General features: G+C 36.4%; 1 protein-coding gene across 1 annotated transcript in view; it reads left to right on the top strand.

Moving 5' to 3' along the window:
• The window catches only part of PLXDC2 (plexin domain containing 2), a 247,895-nt gene that overhangs the window by 185,917 nt on the left and 37,964 nt on the right, over nucleotides 1-24,014 (top strand). The window contains exons 7-9 of the mRNA XM_066316433.1: nucleotides 1,300-1,399; nucleotides 10,238-10,333; nucleotides 11,290-11,371. Coding sequence (XP_066172530.1) covers nucleotides 1,300-1,399; nucleotides 10,238-10,333; nucleotides 11,290-11,371 — 278 coding nt within the window. The remainder of the gene's footprint in view (nucleotides 1-1,299; nucleotides 1,400-10,237; nucleotides 10,334-11,289; nucleotides 11,372-24,014) is intronic.

The following is a 24,014-nucleotide window of genomic DNA, read 5'->3' as shown; positions in this document are numbered from 1 at the left end:
AATCTTCCTTCTCTTAATTTTTGGCATATTTTAAGAAATATATCCTCTCAAAATCTGTGTAATACATCAGCAATTATCTAATTTTCAGGTGCAAATAAAATGATCAGCCCACATCCAGGCTGTATTTCAGAATGTTTGTGTAACCAAATATCATATCAATTAAGTTTTCTTGCTGAGATGTCCCTCCGACTGCTGAAGTTGTTCATCCACTACAATACTGAGATTCCTTCCAGACCTGCTGCTTTCTTCACCATAGTCCCCATGGTCCACCTTGCACTCTCTTTTTTGTCTATATTTTATCTCTGTGGTTTTTGCAATGTCTAACCTTGCTAATTGATCCAGGCATTTCATTATTTTTACTCTGCTAGTGCCATCTGGAGAACTGCTAGGCAGTGTATTTATGTTTCCTTCTCAGTCTTGGATGGAACTTTTGAATGCTGTAAAGACACACTGTCACTGTGGGCTGCTCCTTCAGTGAGGGCTGCTTTTTGTGCTCAATCTAGTTAACTATATTAGTATTGCAGAAATGCTACATGTCACTAAATTAAACATCTTTAGAAAATTTAGTCCTGCGATATCTATACAAGGATCAGCCAAAGCTGCAATCACATCCCAAGAACAGAATCAAACATGACATTTGTTTTCATGTAACCATGTTACCCAGTGTCAATAGTTCTGTAACATAAAGTTGGACTGGTCTATGACTAATACATAGATAGTATTTTTATTTCTTCCTCTAGATATTGGCAATTGAGCATCTGGAATTTTCCATGTTTACCACAACACTTTTTTCCTGCTATTTGAGAACATATTAAATATTACTATGATTCTGTCAGAGTTCTTTACACATAAAAATTCACACAGTTTTCAGTGTATATTAACTGAGCCATAATTAAAATGTTCATCCCAAGCTAAACTTTCACAGTTTTTGTGTTCAACAGTAGACGGGCTATTGCCTCCTTGTCCTTGAATGTACTGGCGCATCATCCCACTTTTTCTTCTCTGAGGAAAATAAATTACCGTAAATTACTACCCTCTTATGCTTTGTCACTGAAAATGGTCCTACCTCTAAGAGTTCATGTGAAAACAATGCAAAGAAAACTGAGATAAAACACAAACTAAACCAGTAATTTCTATCTTCAGAAAATTCTTGATTGTATTGTGCTATATTGTATAAAATATTTATTCAGGACTTTTAAGTGACACTGGTTAAATGTTCATTTTGGCAGTGCTTTCTATTTTTAGGGTTTTTTTTTCTAGTTCAATATTTCAATAATATCTTCCTGTTTTGTCTTTTAGATTCCTGTTGCTGTGACACAGATAAGTTCAACCAACCACCCAGTGAAAGTGGGACTTTCAGATGCGTTTGTGGTCGTGCACAGGATCCAGCAAATTCCCAGTATGTAGAATAGTAGAGGTGCTAATGGTTTGGAGGCTGGGAAATTAGTATAAGCTGATTTCATCAAGGATGATTAGCTGCACTACAAATCACTTAGCTAATTTCAGCTTGTTAATTCAAGTGTAATTTTATTTGCTTGATAATTCCCAATATGTCTTTTCCTGTCATTGTTTCTTTTGAGATGATAAATTAAGTAAATAAAATTAAATGGACAGTCAAATTAAACTCTCAACTGGCTCAATTTGGTCTTCTATAAGATACTTTATCTGGAACTATGCTTTCATATCTATAGTAAAGAAGAAGCAATCTGTATCCAGAAATATCCAGGCTGAAAGCTCTTGATACTTTATTTTGTACTTCAAATTCATGTACACATTTTAGTGGGAGGAAAGAAGAGGAGATGTAGTTACTAAATAACATCTTGAGCTCACATAGTCATGGCAGCTGTATTGTAGGTGACATTTACTTTTGTCTGGCTTTAGTTATACTTTGTATGGCTTCACTAAAAAAAATAGTAGGAAAACAAGTGTGGTTTTCTTGATGCTTTAATGTACTGTGTACAGAACCCTTTGAGGTTGTTCAGCCATTAGAGAATATATTCACTTTTCAAGTCTATTTGGTTTACTTACATATTTGGATAAAATTTACTAAGGTCAGTTTTCAATGAAGTCCTAATAGCTTAAAATGTAGATGGAAAATAGCAGGGTGTGGATGGAAGGAGCTGTCCTTGAACTAAGCTCCTAGGACTGAATCCAGGCATATTCTCCTAAAGGGAGCTCTGGCAGACCTTTGGTGCTCACCACGACTGACCTGATCCAGCCCAGCTTTAGGACAAACAGCAGCTGGGGCTGACACTGAAAAAGCTATTGGCCCCTCAGCTCATCCTATCTCCTCATCACACAGAAAACTGTCTTTAACTTGAGGGGGCATCAACCCGATGTCTTAAATGTCCTGTCATGGGGAATGTGGAAAATGTCAGTACTATTTGTTACTTCTGAGCTCAGAGTGGAGTGAAGGATGTTGGCATGCCAAGATTTCACTCAAGAGACAAGAAATTTGTTTCTGAAGTAGTTGTTTGTTTCTGATAGGTAGTTGTAATGTGCCTATGTTTGCATGGATTGGTTTTGAGTGTTAAAGAACAATTAAACTAGGCAACAAATTTCAGTCATGTGAGTGATATTTGCAAGCAAATCATCTGAATATTTCTGAATCTTTAGCTTGTAGGAGCTCTAAATATGGATTCGGGTGGAAATAAGGTTGATTGATTAATGCAAATGGTTTATAAGAATAGTCACAGAGAAATTTTATCCAAGAGATGCAACAGGATGATATCTTTTGACATCAGGCCTCCATAACAAAACAACACTAAAGGACTCGTATTAGATTTATATATTTTGTATGGAAAATATATGGTGGATGTGAGTCTTTATTCAAGTCTGAATGTTTCTTTACGTAGAAATATTTCAGACAAGAACCTTGTATTTCTACCACTAAATAATATTTGTTTTGATGAATGCAGAGTTACTAGTCTTCTGGTTTTAGAATATCTATATTTTTTTTTCACATGACACTTTCTGCTAACAGAAAGGAAACTATAATGTGGATAAGGAGTGAAAAATGTGCCACTGCTTCAGCAGCTTTGAGAGCATTATTAATGTATTGCTGTTTGCAATGCATTGCTTTTGCCCCTAACTATCAGTTCTGTGGATGGTGGTAATTCATGATTATTTTTGCTAGATTGCAGCTTACACTAGAGCTAATATTAATCAAGGGAACCATCATTTCACATTAGATTTTCCTGAAGCTGAATTGTGTGCTCAATGAAATAGGTTTATATTGATGAGTACAGGCAATATAATAGCACCTTGACAGAACTGGTAAATAATGTCAGTCCATAGAAAGCCAGTATCAGATGCTCTTAAAAGATTCATATTCTTGAATTTTTGTTTTTCAGAGGTATTAAATCAGCTATGGCTCTAGTCAATTACTGAAAAAGTGATATAATAGAATTGTTATTTTACTTTATTTGTTGGCTTCTTAAGACAATGGAAGAATATAAATCGTTGTTTGTCCCAAAAGAAGGCAAAGAAGTATAACTGGTAGTTCTAGCTTTCCACCTTATCAAAGATTTTTCCATCAAAAGAACCCAGTCTCCCTTTATGTTCATGGCTAGTTATTACAAAAAAATAAAAAAGCCAAAAACATCCCCCTCAAATAATACCCAAAAACCCACTCCAAGCTCTACTGCTTCATGTTTGAGCTCTGCCAGTTCTTTTTGTATATATTGTGCATTTGAAAAGGAAAGAGACACTAAGAGCAACACGAGCCTGTTTGAACAAATATATTCCCTCAATTTTTAAAAATGCAGAAGGTCTTTGGTGGCCTTTGTATGCTCAGTATTCTAAAATTTCCATACCTAGTTTATTAAAGTAATTTCAGAAGATTTAGAGCTAACTGTTTATCAGATTTTTTTCAGATGTACTGTCCAAAATATTGGTAATAACTTTTTTTAATACTTCTGAAAGGTGAAGTCAAAAGCCAGGCAAACTTATTTCATTCTGAGGAGAGCAAAACATGCTTTTTGATCAGCCATTTCATTTCAAAAGTGCATTTTAATGAGTGCTGAAAAGTATCTTGAAGAGCCAAGAGCTAAAAGGAATGATTTTCTGAACTTTTTTTAATGGAGGAACTTGAGAATATCATACCTATTTTTATTAATATACTTCTTCATATAAAGGCTTTGCAGTAATATCCCTTTTATCTACCCCTAAAAGCGTATAGGTACATACACTTGTTCACCTTATCTTTTAAGAGTTAGAGCATGGAGATGGGATATTTTTGGCAGGTGGCTTTCTGGCTGTTTTGAGTTTGATATATTTCCTTGATCTGCTACCACTTCTTGCTTATAGACCATCCCTTTATTTTCCATTTACAATTATATTATTTCAGATTAGCCACTATTTTATATTTTATATCTAGATATAGATATCCCTGTATATACTCTAGTGGTGTTTTGGAATGAATGGTAATGTGTTAAGTGGAGTAAATTTCTGATTTACAAAGGTTAACCTGATAGTTCTGAGATTTATATGACAGCAAAATGGCAATCTAAGTCCTTTGATTAATTTCACAGGAATAGTTTCAGCTCTTTCCAGGTAATCCAAAGGAAGTTCCAGGCTCTGGAGCTCTGCTTCTTATGTGTAGGTTAGAGTGACCATCCTGATTTCTCCTTCTTCAGAAATGTTGAACACTTGCACACTAACTATTTTTCCTTTTGTAACAAACACAGTGAGAAAGTTTTGTGTTTGTCTTCCAGCTAGAAACATGATTGGTGATGACAAACCTGGGAGCTTTACATATTCTTCCAGCAAGTCTTTTTTAAACACCATCACTGCCCACCTTCTCTAACCAGTTCCCTTTCACTTGTTTATTTCTTTGCCATCCTTGTAATTCTGTCTTTGGTCCTTCTTTCACTTGCCTGTGCTGTCCTCTGCTCTCCCTTCTGCAGACTCCCAAGATCTGTCTTGGACTTCAGGACCATCTTTCTTCCCTTCTGTTTTTCTTCTCCCTCAGAGTTGCTGTGTTTCTCTTTGTTTCAGTGCTCTTCCCTATTGTCTTGCAGTTAACTTTTTGTTGTACAAGAAGAAATGAAAAAGCTTTCCCTGCAACCCACTTTTGTATTTTAGTAATAAAAACCCCACCAGAGAGCCTTCCCACATTGTGTTTGTTTTTCACAAAACCATGAAATACACAGGCAAAATGAGAGAGTCCTAGATTCAGGGATCTACACAGTGAATTACCAGTCTTGCACTCAGAGATCACGGGTAGCAGGTTTGTCTCCACAATGAGACATACTTCTTTGTGATTTTGGCCTCTACTATATTAGATGCAGCTCTTTTAGGAAATCTGTGCCTTGGCAACTCTAACATTTAATCACACTGAAATTATTCAACAACACAGTGTACAGCAATGAAATTGTAGCTGAGCTATGTGTTAGTAATATTCCAGCTTCAGTGCAATTAGTGTCACTCAATATGTAGTGTAACTCAAGCATATAATTAAGTGACAACTCTGCATGTTGTAAATGTTTGCTCAAGATGTCTCACCGTTTTTTTTATAGCAGTGAAGCCCCTCAAAGAACTTTAGGATTACCTTCCTGAAGGGTAAAACACCACTGGTCTTTTATGCTCTGATATTTATTATATAAAGGTGCAGCAGCACTTGGGAAATCACAAGTCTGATTTGCTGCTGCCTTACTGACAGTGTTATCATTTTTCCTCTGTGCAAAATGGGCCCCAAAGTTATCACTCTAAAATCATAGTATTTATTCTTCTTTATACTAGTGCAACTAATCCCACAGAGCCAGGTGATCCAGCCCTGCATGCTCGTCTGATGGTCCAAAAGGGTTTATGCAGGCAGCTGGGTTCCTTGCACTAGATGTCTGATTCAGGAGCATGATGTAGGTCTTTGGTAGCATGATAATACTTCCAGGAGTGGTACAAGTTGATCAAAGTTTAAAATATTCATGTAACTGGCCGCAGATCTCAGAGTGAGGCAGTTTGGTATGTGGTGGGATTAGGGAATAGAACAAGTTTTTCACACCTAGATCCTGTACTAGGAGCTCCTTAGCTGGCAACAGATATTGGGGTAAATCTGGAAGGACATGGAGAGTTTCAAAGTAAATCATGTGTGGTAGGCACAGAGTATTGGGGCAGAACACTTCTTAGTTCATTGTTCCTAAAAGTATTTTCAGAGCCTACTTCCCTGGTTTGCTTGTTCACAGATTTTACATCTTTGAGGTGCAGCTCCCAGGTTTATAAGGATTTTTTTAGTAATTTTAAGAGAATGATAAAATCGATAGAATTAGGGAATCTGAATTTTTATCTAGATTAAGATGTGTATTATATTCAGTGGAGCAGTTATGGAGGTATTTGAATTATAGGCATTGGTGTTCCGTCCCAGTGTCAGTGACTCAAGAATTAATTAGTTAATATTGATAAGTTTAGCAATATAAAGCCATTAAAGAACAGATGCTTTGACATTCTGATTCCTTTACATTTTGTAAATCAGCAATCAGACATACCAGGCTGACAGGTTTTATTCAGCCAGTAATTTTAAACAAGGTCCCTGCCAAGCAAAGTCAGTGGCTGTATAACACAGCAGCTCTGCCCCTCCCTCCTCTATGCCTTATATTTTCCACTAAGTGCTTGCAGCTTGTTGGATATGTTTCATAAATTGTTTACTTCAAATTGACATCTGCATAATCAAATGAACCTTCTTACCATTTGTGTTTTCTCTGTCAGCAGGGCTTAAAAGTGAAAGTATGGCTGCGTGAATACATATGGCCTTATTTAGCAGTTATTTCTGGGTATATGGCTAATGCAAATTCCCTAGAAATCTTTCACTGAAAAAGGTCTTTACTTGTTATTTAAAAACTCGGAGTGACTTCTCCAGTATTTTCACATTTCACTGTGTTGCAGGTTTTAGCTGAGGAATGGTGTATGAGGAAAAGTGATTATGTAATGGAAAAGATACAGAGAGATTATGCATCTGTCAGACACATATTTAGAATTTAGGTTTGTTATGAACTACTGACCCTTCAGGCATGTTAAGAAATGCTTGGTGCTCTCCTGGCATTGCTCCCTCTCCAGAGTAGTCAATGCTTGCAGTTCTGTTTCATAGAATACTTATATTCCATTATTTAGTTCAATTCTACTGTGATTAAACTACATAGAATTATTTTGTCACAGCAGAATCTTGCACATCTATAATTTACCAATCCATTGCTTAATCCCTTGAAAGAATTCTTTCAAACGGCCTTCTGACCCCCATGTTATCTCTCTCAATCAATGAGAAACGTGTTCTTTACCTCAAGTAGCTGGTGTTTTCTTCAGGTTTTTCTGCTGGGACAGTACCTTTGGCCTGTGTCAAAGATAGCTCAAGTACATGCCATGAAAACAAATCAAAAAACAATCTGAACCACACTGTAAATTAAACCAAGCATTAAAAAAATGTCATCTGTTATTAAAAATACATATTTAAAGTTCTACCATTTAGTTTAAAAGTGTTTGAGAAACCCAGACGTGTAGAAATGTAAAATATTTTTGTGACTAGGAGAAGAATATAAATATTTTTTGAAATTCAGAAGCAGGAATGTTTCTTCAAAAGCATACAAAAGTCCTTTTCCATCCCTCCCTTTCCTGCTAGACCTGATGTACTATTTCTTTATAGCAAAGTAACTGCACAGGGTGCTTAAATATTTATCTGTTACTGCATCAAATTATTTCACTAGTTCTTGCCATGTTAAAGTCTGTACTGGGGTATACATGGGCTTATAAGCTCTTAGTGATTCTGCACTAGTACTGTTTTGTTAAAGAGCTAAATAGACAGCATAAGATGAACAAGTTCCCCCTGAGTGAAGTACAACATCTGTCCTGGGTTGAAGCAGGAGTGTGTGAAGAGGTTAGGGGGAAAGCATGAGGGAAAAGTATTCATTTTCCTGTTTATCTTGTTGAGCTTAGGTTTTTTAAACCAATTTTTTTAAGGGAAATTGGCTCACAATTCAAAACAGGGAGAGAAATGTGCATTTTAAGGATCTAAGCATGGCATGCTTAAGTCATAATTTCAAAAGAATCCAGACCTGCATGTTTTTCTAGCCTGGTCAGGCAGATAAAATTGACTGCTCACGTTTCTAACCACCTGTCTGCAAGTATATATAAAAATGTTAGAAGGTGACTATGCAAATACCTCTCTGTGCTTAAGATAGATGCCTCACATGCAAACTCACCACCTGAGGTTGACACAGTTATCTTTCTAAAGAAAAAGATCAAATTTGAGTCTGTCAGGCAGTGGGATTTAATGGAATTAACAGTCATGCTGAAATACGCATGATTAGAATTTTTTTTTAATATAACACACTTAATTCTCCTAAAAGCAGAGTTTTTCAGAAATTTCATGCACTCGGTGATGTAAAAGTGCCTATGCCCCGAATCTCTGATTCATACTCAGTCTTTGGAAAGCCAGAAGCTCCTTATTTCTTGTAAGCCCTGTAAGGAGCCTGTTAGGAAAGGTTCAGCATTAACGGGATTATAGCATACTAGTCTGTACCAGTACTGATGAGGTGCAGTTCAAATAATGTGTGGACACCCAGAATTTTACTTTATGTACTCACTTGCCTTTTTTTTTTCCTTTAATTTTTTTTTTTTTTTTTTTTTTTTTTGACAGAATATTAAAGATTTCAGTGAAAACAAATTACAGCCTTCAGCATTGGCAGGAGCTCAGCTCAAAGACTCAAAGACATTTTACCATCACTCCAAATGGGCTTTTAGGAGGCTGACCATCCTCTGAGCATAAACCCCTTGCAGCTGGCAAGAGATTTTCCCTTCCCCAGCAGACAATTAGCTTGGTCTTGAAAACTCTTTCTGTCCAGTGGGTCTGAAGGACGTGGCTAAGGAATTTATTGAGATAAAGTTTGGCACCTGCCCATATCCATCTTTTAACTAGTCAGAATGACTTTGTAGGTAACACATAAAACTAGTTCAACTATAGGTTCATTTCATACTGAAAGAGAAGTCTGCTATCAGGAGAGGTGAAGTCATAGCAAAGCCTCAAATGAATTGTGAGAAGTGGTTGGCAATGGTGCTGATTTGGAGCTAAATAGAAATATTATTGTCTGAAAGCGAGATACTGCCTACTTGTCCCTGAGAGCTAATGAGGTAGGAGAGGGCAGAAAAGCTACTTCCTGAAGCAGCAAGTTGTGCCCTAATCCACATGGCACTGAAAACATAGAAGACCTCCAAAGACTGAGTTTATTACTGTCTACAAGTCCCTTTTCTGCTGTTACATATAGACTCAGACTGGTCATTGGCATGGGTAACCTGTTAGTCCTTTGTAGGTGACCCCTAATTCCTCTCTGGAATGATTGCAGAGGATCAGTGTTTGCATTTAGCTCTGATTTCAGTTAGTTTAGCAGACCATCAAAAAGAATATAAATACAAAACCAGCACACACAGAAAGCTGCAATTTTTGTGTCAGATTGGTGTTATAGGTTGTACTTTTGATTTTCAAATATACAAGCTTGCCAGTCTATGTTGCAACTGTATATATAAAATCTGGAATTTTCAGAACAACTTAAAGGATATTGTTCTGGGAAGCAGTGTGTGATTTTTTTCACATTTATCTTGTGCTTGCATCCTACAGGTGCTTGTGAGTTCGAAGTCCTTAAGAACAGTACATTGACTATATTGAATTTCTGTATTGAGAAACTCAGGTGCAGTCAGCCTGTATAAAGATTGTGCATAACAGCTGCTTAGGAAGGTTGTCTTCTTTAATATAATGTTATAATATGAAAATATATTCTGGTACTCTTAGATGTGAGCCATCTTGTAGCTAACAAGTTTGATTAAACAATGAAATCAGTTTTGTTTGCACATCTGACAAAGTGAGCAAATAAAGCATTTCTCTCAAGTGTGTAAGCTGAGAAAAATGTCTTAGGAAAGCATGCATTTGAAATACACCCTAAAATGTCTGCCAGTATACTCTCTAGAATTTCTGCCTAAATCAATGACTAAGATGATCGAGAGCACACTCAGCATTTTCATAATTCTTTGCCAGAAGAACTACCTTTTCTGTCAGCTCTGAGGAATTTCTCCACTGAAAAATTCTCTATCTATCTTTACATGTTATTTTGTGATATTCAAAGTTAAAAATATATTCTTGAGAAAAAAATATGCCATATGTGCACCTAAGGAACAGTGTGCATTCATTACATCCACATTTTTTTGCAATCTAAAGGCAGCAAAATAAGAAAATATGATTTCATTTTTTCTTTCCTATCAGATGTCCGCAGAAGAACAATTTATGAATACCACAGGGTGGAGCTACAGATGTCAAAAATTACCAATCTCTCAGCTGTTGAAATGATACCTCTTCCAAGTAAGTAAAACATTACACAAGCAGGAGCCAGATCTAGAAAGCATCTATCTCCCTCTCCCTCCCAGCAACACATACAGGATTTCAAATATTTTGTTTTATCTGTGGACTTGGAATCATAAACAGATTCATTTATCCTCTACTAGATTCCCATATGGATGATGCATTATCCAGTTCATCCTCATGTATCTCAAGTTAGTTAGGTATATAGCTCCCAGTAGGTTCTGAATGAAATTTGTGCCAAATCATTTTTTCAGAAGAATGATTATATTGCCTTTAAATGTGTTTCTTTAAGAAGACAAAAAAAAAAAAAAAAAAAAAAAAAAAAAAAAAAAAAAAAAAAAAAAAAAAAAAAAGCTTTCATGCTTGCAATGCAAACATCAATTCTTCTGTGTACTGTGCATCACATCACAAAGGCATATCCCCAAACAAATGGCTCCAAATGTTTTGCAGTTCATCTGGTTCTTTTTTTTCAAGGTAAAATTAAATTGCTTAGAAATCTCAAGGTTTAAAACATCAACTGTCCTACTGTAAAAAGAGCAACATATCTATTTTTTTAATCTAGTTATAGTTCTTGCACATTTTTTGTCTATCTTATTACCTACTTATGTCTGAATGCTAGCAACACCAAAGAACAGTGGAGCCAGGGAAGAAAGAGATATAAGGAAATTCTTAATTTTGAGCAAAAAGATAAAAATCTAGAAATTAAGCTGAATGAACAGTTGTGAAAGTAGTAATACATTTACAAATGGAATACAAATGGAATAGCGCAGATGAAATGTACTTTTATGTATGCAATTGTGCAATGCATTGTAATAGGCTGGGTCAGGGTCTTATTTTAAAGTGTGTGAACCTGCTGACTTCCTAAATATATATTATCAGAAGATGTATTCTTTTGTGCTTTGTATGTGAAATACATATGAGACTAATATAATAATCCATGTTTATCTACATCCCAGCTTGTCTCCAGTTTACCAGCTGTGGTCCCTGTGTCACTGCCCAGATTGGCTTCAACTGCAGCTGGTGCAGTAAACTCCAAAGGTAGAGAAAAGAATTTTATTCTTTTTTTGTGTTCATGGGTATGGAGCTGTGCTCAAAGGCTATCCAAAACCATTGCCTACAGGTTATTCAGCATTAAAAGTTGTTATATTTGGATTTATATATATGCGTTCACATGAACATAAATCTCAAGTGTGATCACCAGCAACACATCATTGTCACATTTCACTTCAACAATTAGACAAAAATAGTCAAAACAATTGACTCAGGAGTAAAGCTTTTGTTCTTATTTCTTCAGTCATACTTTAAAATCCTTTTGAGGTAAAAAAAGAAGAAGAGATCATAATAAAAATCATATTTTCTCCCTATATGATTGGAGTCATCAAAAATAATTTAACCCCATGAATATGCAAGGTGTTAATGTAACTCTAAAAACTTCCATGTTAACAGCAGGGAGACCAGCACATCCAAACAGTCTGAGTACTTTTCTTTTTAACCTGTCATTACACTTAGGGGGTGTGTTGGGTCTCCTCAGCCTCTCAGGGACACATGGACAGGGACACATGGACAGGGACGGTCATATCCGTGGCAGGAGGGATTTAGACTGTGGAGCAGCTGAAGCACAGCCAGAAAAATGTAAACTCTGCAACTGCAGTTTTTCAAAAAGTTTTTCACTCACTGACCTTCACTGACCTTCATGACAAATTTAATCCCAGTTCTCTGAAACAAAATGCAGTGTCATAATGGATTTATTGTTGCTGCGCTCCTCAGCTCTAGTGATTAGGTTTAGAAATACTTTGTATGAAATGGATGTATAGTGAAACAAGAAAAGGTAATTAACATTCTAAAATAGTGCAATATTTTGACATCATGTTGGAAAAGTGGTAAATAGCTGAAGAACACAGCACAGAATTAGGAAACTGGGGTCATTTTTTATGTTTTCTTAAGCTGCAGCTCCTGTAGTCACTCACTTAAAAAGTAACTCTGTTCCCCATTTGTCTTGCAAAAACCTTTTCAGTAGAATTAGAGCTAAGACAAATCAAGTAATAGAAAACATACCAAATATATTCAAGGGTAAAATACTTCTAGAAAACTGTTGCAAGCCAGCATGAATTCTTGGTAGCCTTAGCTGATTCCTTGCTTTTACCATTGCTTCATTCTCCTCCCATCAATAGATGCTGTAGCACCGAGTTTCTGTTGGCTTTGTTTGAGCAAGGCCTGTTGCTTTGTGAGCAGTGTTCTCATTTTTGTTTGGATAAACTCACTTATATGACTTCATTAAATGAGTAAAATCCAGACCTCTTCTGAAGAACAGGCAAATCTTCTGATCCTTTTTGTTTCTCTGTAGTTTCCAAACTCTGAAGTTTCCTGAGTTCTGGAATTGCTGAAAAATGTGTTTTGCTCACTGAGGCACAGATTCACTGTGGAGAATTAATTTTATCCTTCACCTTTAGCAGGAGGAGAAACAGGCATATTGCCACATTGTATTTCCTTCTGCTCCTTTAGGAGCATTTGTGGCTGTCCCCTCACAACTGGCAAGGTGTAATTTACTGCTGAAAATGACACAGTCTGAATACATCTATTTCTATTCAATTAAAGTTTGAACAAAGAAAGCCTTGCTTTTTGCTTTGCATGTGGAGATCAAAGATGAGCATACTGTGAGGTAGTCCTGCACTGTTTTCCAAAACCAGCTGTCTCCACTCTGCAGCATGTTTGTGCTTTTGGCAAGATGCAGAAGGTAGACTGAGTAGTTTTATTGCTATTAATTAGGTCATTACTGACAGCAATGACATTGTCACGTCATGTAGGTTGTCTTTGGACATTGTTTGACTACCAGCAAAAGCAGGAGCAGGAGAAGATTCTTTAGAAAAAGGATGGATGCTGAAAGGGAAACGAAAAATATGCTTCTACACAAGAATTTCAGTAGTTTAAAAAAAGTCATACCATAAAATTTTTATCTGTGGAGATGAACAGTGTTCATACAGGTGTTAGCAAATGGAGAATTGTGTATAGAGTCATAAAATAGCTCAGAATGAAAAAGGTCATTTAGGCTAACCTCCCACTCAAAGCAGGGCCAGCTGTGAGATCAGACTGGTTTCTTCATGGTCCAGAGGCTGTGGTCCAGTTCCCAGAACACCTTATACAGTATTTTACACCTGATCTGTTAGTTTAGTGTTTCCTCTGGAAATATGGCTTTGGTGGATGTCTGCTTCAGGCCTCGTTGTCTTTCTTGGCCACTCTTCTCCAGTTTCTGAAATGAGCAATTTCAACTATTTCATCTCTATGGAGAAGGAGATCTGAAATAATAAATAGTTAAATATTTTGTGAAAAGAGGCAACTTGCTTTCCAAAATGTGGAAACTGAAGATATATGTGGTTACATTGCAGGATTATTGTGATGAGGAATCATTCTGTCTCAGCTTTGAAAGTTTTCTACCAGTTCTGCATACTCTCTCTGGACTTCTAATCTAGTGCCTCTCTTCTTTTACCTTGTTCTTTCTCAGCATGTATATTCATTTTCAAGAGATACAGAATAAAAAAATCATATTCCATTCTCAGTGGCAATGTCTGGCTCAAAGGAGAGTGCTCAGAATTGTTTGCTTCAGTACCATGTTGTGGTTTTGTTCCTCTCAAAAATAAATTTGCTGTGTTATAACACTCCTTTGCATGCCAAGAAGAAGCATTTTCTCAGCAAGAAAATCTAATAACATGGTTAAAAATCATAAAGGTTGGAAAGTTGTTAATTCCTACCTCACAATCCTTCAACTTTTTCTGTATGTCACTATTCTTCAGTCAACAGCCTTGTAAATCAATGGAAACTTTTATCTCCTGTTATGATATACATTGCTCTGCTGCAGTGGGATAAAATCAAGGGCAAAGCATTCCATGAAGTATTAACTTAGACATTTCAGAAGTGCCTAGAGGACAAAGAAATTAATATTTACAGTCCACTTTTAAATTTGTGCTTATAGGGTTTTTTGAAGTAGGAGGAATGCTTAGGAGCAATGCCTGAGTAATGCTTCACAGTTGCAAATCTGACAGGACACACTGGTCCAAGAGTTGAGGAACCAAAACTGCCTCTCTTATCTGTAGGCAAATTCCAGAGTGGAGAAGCCAATTAGCCTTTGTTGCAAAAGCCTGAAGAAGGCTTTGAACAGGCAGTGACAGGTTTTCAGTGTATCAATTATCTCCCCACTGATCCAGCACTCAGATTTCTGCAGAGGGAGAATGCCTGATTGCTTCTGAGAGCACTAATAGGTAGCGAGGGTCAGACATGCTGGAACACAGAGATGTTCTTTTAGTGGTGTCACAGTAGTACTTTGGTGCTATAAAGGAGATATTCTTGAGCAGATAGACTTCCATGTGGGTAACAAGCCTACACATATCCCCTGGGAAACACAAACCTTTTTCTTAGGAACTTATTACCCCATTTAGCCAGAGAAACATTACTACCAGGAGCACCATCTTGCATATCATTTTTTCCTAGCATATTTAATCCACATATTGAATCATTCACACAGGAAAGAGCAGTTTCTGGGAAACAAAACAAAACAAAAGAAAAAAAAAAATTCCAAAACTTTATGTAAAATCTTCAGCTGCACAAGGAAACAGATGAGTGGGGTGATTGCAGAAAAACTTTACTCCCCCATGTGGGCAATGAAAACAGCTTTATCCTACAGCACTGGGTTGTTTCCTACCTGTAGTTTCAGCCCAGCTGCTGTGCAAGTTCTGCAGTGCTTGGAGAGGCAGGTTCATTTTGGATGTGATTGAGGGCTGAATCCTTTATTCCTGCACTCTCTACAATCTTTAATCACCATTAGTTCTTTCATGAGGGTCATCAAACTATCTACCCTGAAATCCATTATGATGTGTGTCACATGACTTTATCATGGCTGAAGTAAAGGCTCATCATTTTCCTTTGACTTCAGCAGATGGAGGATTCCCCTAGGAGCTGATTTCTTTTGGAACTACGTATATTTCATAACTGCTTCAGAAGTAAAACTCTTCAAAAGGAGATTAACTATAAATATGTAAGATAAAATGCTATTCTAACTTTCTCCAACACAAGTATCTATGTCTATAAAACACTTGAAACACTTTAGCATCTGTCCCATGGTGGTCACCAGTGGCTGAAATGTGGATCATTTACCCTTCATTATCTCTGACCTCCTGACATGTAAAAATTGAGAGAATTCATTAGTGTTAGATTTGTTTATATCATCTTCTTCAGCATCTGAAAATGATTATATACACTACACTTGGTATAGCCTGCACATTAGAGATGTCATTTTCTAGGAAGGTTTTGGGAAGCTTTAAGGCCACCTTGCTGTTACTTTATAACTTCAGTTTGTAAAACTTGTTTGCATATTCTGAAATAGTGAGTTCCCTTGAAAATATTTGAAGTTGATTGTCCAATAAATAAAGATTCCCTAGATATTGATGGTTTTATTTTGATAAACTTCAGGAAAGCCTCAGATTTGGGCAGTGGAATGAAACTGATATTTCAGTGTGTTCAGAAACAAGCAGACAAAAAGCACATTCTGGCAATCTGTGCATGCTGGAGACTCAGGCTATGAATGTGTCATGCTTCACTTTATCAGTACAGGATAAAAGTATCTCCCAGTACCTGCAACATCAGTCAGGTTTGGGGTGGTACCATCACTCCAACACTGATGGTAAGGAACTGGAGTGCTGTAGTACTAAGGGTAGGAGCTGTAAACAGTTTAGATAATAGCTTTACTCATCTGTCACTGCTGGTACATATATTCAAATTTGTAACCTCAAAACTGCCTGCCATATACCAAGGGCACCCAAAAGCCTAATATCTGGATCCACAGGGATGCTTTGCTGGCAGACTCATGTAGGTGTTCAAGAGAAGTTGCACAGAATAGGAGAGCAGTACTAAAAGCAGATTTTTACCAAATTCTGGATTTAGGTATCTGGGACCAAAAATTCCCTAAGGCTCCAACACTGTATGAGAAAGAATCTTCAGATGAGTCAAAGCAGGGCTCAGCACTGAAATCCCCCATGGGAGCACCATGAAGCTTCTCTACTCAGTAAGGGTGACACTGTCTTGAGACAAGTCTGTCAGTGATCAGAGAACCCCCAGAGGCACAGGAGTTAAGTGAATATTGATCCTCTGAAAACAAGTCTCCCCTGGAGAATGGACCATTAGATGAGGAGGTGTGTAAGCCTGAGCACTGAAACTTCCATGCATGTCTCCAGCTCAAACCAGTTCCACTCTCCCCAGTCACTGGCTGCCTGGAGACTCTGGATTAGTTTTTGGCACTGCTCTCCAGGCAACCGTGCTGGGTACCTGCCAGGGTCTGGAAAGTGAGATTTTGCACTCTTATCCTTAAGAGTCTCTGTTTTCCAAAGGATGCATTGAATAGTGTGGTTTGAAATCATACCAGTTTATGGTATTGACCCATAGAGTGCAAACTCTGGTTTGAAAAGTGCCCTGAAAGACTGAAAATTCCTGGACTTTTTCAGTGCAGTGATGAGCCAGGACATTCCATGCACTTTAGGGAGTCATACTACCCTTGTGTGTATGAACAGCTCCCAAAGCTTCTTATATTCTTAAAGCAATCCTGAGCTAAAAAAATGAAAGAATCCCATTTGTGGTGCATTTTACTTCAATGCTTAATCCTGTGTGCCAACAATAGCACCAGTTGTGTAAATGACCAGGTTATAGCTGGGGCTTATGGAATGTGTTCTGAGCAAAGTGAAAAATCAGAAATGTGTCTGGGAATAGTAGCAGTAATGTGATTTAAGGCGTGATACTTCTAATCTTTTATTATGATAATCACTATTCCCATCTAAGCAGGTAATAAAGAAACAAGTTGTTTTGCATTCCATGCTGATAAACTGGAAAGCAGGGAATGGAGATTCTTTAGGCACCTGCATTTTTTAAGAAAACATGTTACAGTTGAAATATGAAGTGACAGTTTTCCATAGTGCCCTTATGGTAAGGGAGGTTTAAAAATTCCTATTACTTGTCTTCTGAACTTATGGATAAGTTTGAAATGTCTTGTTTGTTCTTCTTCCTTTAGAGGGAAATTGGAAACATGTTTGGCTAACTTTCAAATATGAGTTTATGTCTGGAAATTTTTAGTATCAGGTAGAAGAAAAGGATTATGGTTTTTGTTTGTTTGTCTGTATATCCCGATTGACAGGAACTGTTTTCATTTTAAAAAGTGTTGACTCAAATATTGTAGTATTTATAACAGTCTTACGTAACTTAAAATATTTATCAACTGAGCAAAGCACCTTCCCTACAGAATTTATGAAACCATAAAAATAATTGCTATTCTATCTGACTAGAGAAGCCTCTCGATTTACAAAAGAAAGTAATTAAATCCAAATAAGAAGCACATAGCTTATTTTTTTTGATAGCTACATTTTCCTCAGCTGTTATTGGATAGCTGACACCACAACAAGGGTTGTGGATTCAACTGGAGAGCTGGGAAAGGCAAACCACATCACTCAGCTTGGTGTCATCTGCAAACCTGCTGAGGGTGACCCCGCAGTCTGTGTCACTGATAAAGTGTTAAATAACACTGATCTCAGTACAGACCCCTGAGGGATCTCTTGTCACTGATCTCCATCAGGACATTGATCCTTGGACCACCACTTTCTAGATGCCAACATCTCACCAGTTCCTCATCCACTCTACCATCCAACCACCAAATCTTTAGGAGGGATGTTATGGGGAACTGTGCCAGAGGCCTTACCGAATTCCAAACAAGCACTGACATTCCCTTCACCACTGATGTTATCATTCCATCAAAAAGCCTCAATGTTGGTTCAAAATGCTGACTTTTAAATACTTCCTCATTTTAAATACTTGAAGTTTTAAGGTTTTGATTTCTTTGTTTGTTTTTTAAATTGCTTCAGAAATATTTCATAGTTCCATTGCAAATTAAAAGATGGGAGGAAGACTGGCTGGTTTGTACTCAGGCTGTTTTTATCCAAATGCTATTTAACTGACAGTAGTGTGGTGTTATTTTAAAATTGGTCACAGTACCTTAGCCACTGAAATGCAAACAAACAAAAAAAAACATTTCTATGGATTAAGTAAACCACCAGAGGGAGCATATATAATCCATTCAATGTAATAGTTTCATATACAAATTACAAGCACAATCTCATTTTCGTTGCTTTTGAAAGGCTAGAGGTTTAAAATATAGTTTATTCTGTTAAATATATTCCATTCTATCGATGTGTCTGACTTCATGAATTTGCTGATCATACCCCTGCTTCAGACAAAGCAAAAAAATGTGCCCAAATTCTGGATGTTTGTGTGCCACCACAGCTGGAGGAGTTTTTATGAAAATATAGCTGAGTCCTACATGCAGATCTTAACAATCAGGTTGTTGAATTAGGTCACATTTACCCTGTGACAAATGAAAAGTATTGGCAGTACTTTTTTCTAGCCTGTATTTGGTTTCTTTTTCAATTATGAAGCAATCATATTGCAGACCTGAGAATAAGAAAGTATGGTTGTCTGTCAGAGTTTGCTCTAGAATGCAACATATTTTTCTTTTATTTTAAATGTTCTATTGAGACAGCAGTTGGTCTTTTTAATCAAGTGCAACAAATGTATCAAGAATTAATGTGTAAATTTGTCAGTCCTGATACATTACTGATAGAAACAATACAATAAGTAGATCTATACTTTATTGAGCAGAAAATTGCTCCACACCCAACTTCTTCAAATACTTTCCAAGGTGCTTGCTCATAATTTGACAAGCTAATTTGCCCTCATGCACTGCAAGAAACTGTTAGGAAATTAGCATTCAATAATTAAGACTTTTGTATGCATGGCAAGCCTGATGGGATTAAAGCAAGAAAAGACAGTGGCACAAAAGTGTCTCACCAACAAAGCATTTTCTCAAATAAGAATGAGCTCAGTGATGGCATTGTTTGATGAAAAAAGCCTCACAAGATTACAGTAATAGATATTCTCAAGTGGGATGGCAGTTCTGTTTAGAAGAGAGCATTAACTCCAGTGACCCTGTAGGTACACTTAAAAATAATAATAATAAAGATGTACCTATCAGTAAAATGTACATAACAGTACATTGGAAAGTATTGTTAAGGAACATAGATGATCCTGAGCTCACAACATGTTTTTATTGAAGGTTAGCCTGCCGACAGAGGAATTTGCAATTCACTGAGAATCTCAGATGGATAAACAGCACATTACCAGCCTTTCTAAGTTTTCTGTAAGTTGGTGGAATTTGATAGTAGCTGGAGTCAGTCGAATTATTGTGGAATTTCTGAAATTCCCTCAAGCCCAAATTGTCTGGAATAATTCCTATGATTAATACTAACAAACCTAAAAAGCTCAGCCTCTGAGCAGAAACCCAGTGATCATGCACTAGCTCTCAGGGGTTTAGTACAAGTCAGTGCAAGACAAGACCATTCATTCCCCAAGTTTCTTTTCTCCCCACATTCTTCTGCAGTGTACTCACTGATGTTCTCAGCAGCTCCATAAAATTATCCTGATCCTAACATTAATAGATTTAATATCTAAGCAAGTAAATTTGAATCCTGCTTTAATACAGGAAATAGCCAGTTTTCTTGCAGCTGCAGCATTAGTCACACATATGCATACCTTGCTTTGTTTTCCTGAATAATTCAGAACAGCATGAGGACAATAGTTATGTTCATAACTGATGCAGATTTTTAAGAAGTTCAAGGCTGGGTTATAGAGCTTCAGATTATTTCTAGAAGAGGAGCAGAAGATTGCTTCAATTCTCTTTTAGTCTGAAATCCTAGTATTTCTGTTAAAATAATTTCTATTAAATATTTTAATAGAAAAATTAAACCTGGACCTGAAGATGGGGAAGCATTTTGATGTAAACACAGTGATTCATCTAAGACACCTCACTCCACTATTAATATTCTATATACCTGTTTCTTGCAATAACACTTGTCGTTCAAAATTTGAGACTGTTTTCACTAACTAGAGGTTCACAGTAACATCTTTTACCGGAGTTGTTGTTTTGTCTTCTGGAGCTTAGAGACTCTGTTCATTATCCACTGTGGAGGTTTCCATGATATCCAAATTTGCAACACAGCTTGTAGACAAGACATAGATATCGCAGTTAATATGGAAAGGACCAATGTCTGGACTGTTCTAAGACCTTCAGGTAAAGTCTGTCTCATGTCTGAGTTAAAGTTTGTCTGTTACCAAATATATGACATTCCTAAGGTGGTTTTTTTATAAATGCAGGAAGTAGTTATCAAAGATACAGAGGACAGTTAAGCCCTTAAATCTCACTGAGATGAGGAATGGGAGACTGTTATATATACCTTGAATAATACTTAATTTTGCTGATGTATTTTGAAAGAAAATGACAACATCTGTATTTCATTTCCATGTTTAAATTCACAGATGCATCTAAGACACCATAATGACAAAACACTATAAAGATAGGCAGTAGTACAATTATTTTTTCTAGAAACTTCTGCTACAATTTTTTAAATACTGGTAACATTTAATTCTTCATTTATTGCATTAGAACAGTAAGACAAAGCCCACCTCAGTCTTTGATGAACCACTCATATCTAGAACTGAAATTTCTGTGCCAGTCATAAATCTTTCAAATCACAGGAGAGCTTAGTGCAGATTTAATTCCTCATTGTTTGTTTATCCTGAGCATGATAGCCATTCCAGTGTGTATTGCCGTGCCCTATTAGAGAGGCATTTACTCTGGGATTAAATGGGTTTTTTCTGACAGAACTAGGCCACATTCAGTCACATTGCAGCCCAAAATTCTTTTCGGTTTGGTTCCATTTTCATCTGTTGATTTCTTACATTAACACCTAAGTTGGAATTCAAACAAATTGAATGTTTGAATTTGTTTGAAAGGTGGCACTCACCCACGACAGGGTTCCACAGATGCCTTATGATGCAATTTATACATATCCTAGATATTTAAGAAACTTGACTCACACTTCTAGTCATCATTCTGTGTGTGATAGGCTGTCTCTCTCTCTCTCTCATGAGTTCCTACTCAAGTCATTATAGACTTTCTGATTCCCAAATAAATGCCTCAAATGGTCATCTACCATAACTATTAGGCTTTAATTGTATAATACAAAGAATTCAAGGGACATTCAAATTTCAAATAAAGCTGTCTTTTCTGATAAAAATTTAAAATACTTACACTTAGCAACACTGCATTAAGTAAATTGTAATACAAAGTGGTTAGTATATTCATAATATGTGAAATGTGAAATACAGGTAGACGATGAATAAATGAATACAGAACACAAATGAGAAATTAGAAAAGCTAGGTTACTTACTTAGACACAAGACTGCTTAAAAGTACTGAAAGAGAGGTTATGACATAAGGTAAAAACTGTACCTGCTTTACCTGCTTTCAAAGAAACATTGAAGAAGGTTTTGACATCTTCAGATAGGAACCTCTGCTGTATGAACCCATATTCAGAGACAGAGGAGCACAGTCAGGGTCACAAACTTCTCATTGGTTGTCTCACTATAATGTATTGTTCCAAAAAAACAATGAGATAACTTGACATCATGTCTACAGCATTGTTTCTAATCTCCTTAGGTTATCTTCTTGACAATCAGGCTTTCTTCCATTTCATGTTGTGGGTAAAGTCCCAAATTATATCTTTTTCACACCTCTGAAATTTGCTATATTTTCTTAACATAAATAACATTAATTTGTAACTCTTATCTTTGTTTGCTAAACTACTGATATTTTTATCCAGTTCTCTCTCTGTTGACAATCATGTACAGTTCTTTATACTATTTTGTGATAGCTACTATTCCTGTGCTACTGAGCTGACTGTCTTCCACTAATGATGACAGTGGACTCTAAAATAGTTCATGGTCACTGCTCTTACTAAATATGGCAGGATATATATTTTGACTTTGAACATATTATACATTCACAGTTCTAATATGAAGTTAAAGGAAAAAAAAACCCAAACATAAGTAGATTCTAAGTTTCTCAAGAGCTGTTAGGCCCCACAACAGCAGTTTCTGAGCCAAATATATATTATAGCTGCTCCTAATGAAACTAATTATTTTTTCTAGTCGTAAATGCATTTGCAATTTAAAAACGATAGGATAGTACTGTAACAGGATACTTCCATTACCCACCATTGTTCATTTTGCAATGCTTTTATGCATTGCTGTGCATAGGGCAGTGCTACTGCTGGTTTGCACTATATCTTATCTCCTTTTCCAATGGCCTGAAATAAATCAACTGTACTGCTTACAATAGATGAAAAAATGGGACATTTTTTTCTGTCCCAAAAATGATGTATTACAAAATGCACAAATTTGGCCAACCCAAGTTTTATGCCTTTAGGATGATTTTTCATGCAAGTTCAGTTACAGCAAAGATTTATAAATGGATAAGCCAGATACTACCTACCCACTGCAGCCTAAATTGTTGGCCTAGGTAATAGTTTTCTCAGCTGGTCCCCTTCTTTTCTTATTCCATGTGTTTAAAAAAAAGTGAAAGCAGAGAAACTGAGAACAAACATTTCAGAAATGTCAAAACTCAGGGCACATCTGTGAAAACAGGTAGCCCAGATTATCACACCTGACTCTGGGATAACTTTTAGGATAAGTGTTAATCTCCTTTTTGGAAGTATTAGATTCTTTTTTTTCCTGTCATACAAGCAACCAACCCACCGCATTACTATGGAAAAATCTAACTTGCACCAAATTTTTTATGATCACTTTTAATTTCCTTCATTCTCATTACAAGGGAAATAAATAAAACAAGGATAAATAAGTAATATAAGAAATATAAGTAAAATAAATAATAAGTTTTTGCATTTTATCAAATTTTCTTTTTCTCATGTTTCATTGAAATGTAGTGCAGAATGGTAGCGCCAGTCACTTGTACAAGCATAGTTCATATTCTCATACAAAGTGTCTTTTTACATAGTATTGCACATTAAGCATTGCTTGGAAAGCTTTTTGGGCATTGTAAAACAGTTGTATGTGCCACTAAAACAGTTGTGTTGTTTCCTGGTGTGATTTCAGTCCATGCCCAGGAGCACTGTCCGGAACAGTTCCCAGGCTTGGTGCAGGAATTGGACTGTTCCAAAGGTTATTCCCAGATGGCTATTTCTGTGCAGCCTCCTCCTTTTCAAGGTTGAGACGGTTTGCTTGTTCAGGCATAGGCCATTGTGTGCCAGCAGTCTTCAGTGCCAAAGAACATTTCTGGCCATGTTTATTGTACTACTATAGATAGAATGATCACAATTGTCTTAATTGCTTTCCAGAAGTGCTAACCTCTTATGGCTGTACTGCTCAGTATAAACTATGCATCATTGAGATATTTGCCTCATTGTCTCCTAGATATCATTCTATAATGAAATACCATGAATGAAAAGTCTTTTTTTTTTTAGCATATTTTACATTTTACATATTACTAAACATATATTCTTATGTAACATTGTCAAAAATTTTATTTAAATAAATCTAAAATTGATATCTCTCTTCGTAAATTTTGGATCATCTGAGATTAAGGCATACTAAAGCAAACTGCTCCATTTCCCAACATAGTCTTCAGTTTTTTTAAAGCATATATATTTCTCAATCTTTCCAGTCACATAAACTGGGGGGCTCTCTAACATGTCCTTGTAGAAGATATTCCCATCTTCAGGCAAATGAATGAAATTTTATC

Source organism: Sylvia atricapilla, chromosome 1, assembly GCF_009819655.1.
Source record: "Sylvia atricapilla isolate bSylAtr1 chromosome 1, bSylAtr1.pri, whole genome shotgun sequence".
NCBI lineage: Eukaryota > Metazoa > Chordata > Aves > Passeriformes > Sylviidae > Sylvia > Sylvia atricapilla.
This window is presented reverse-complemented; position numbering and strand designations above follow the sequence as displayed.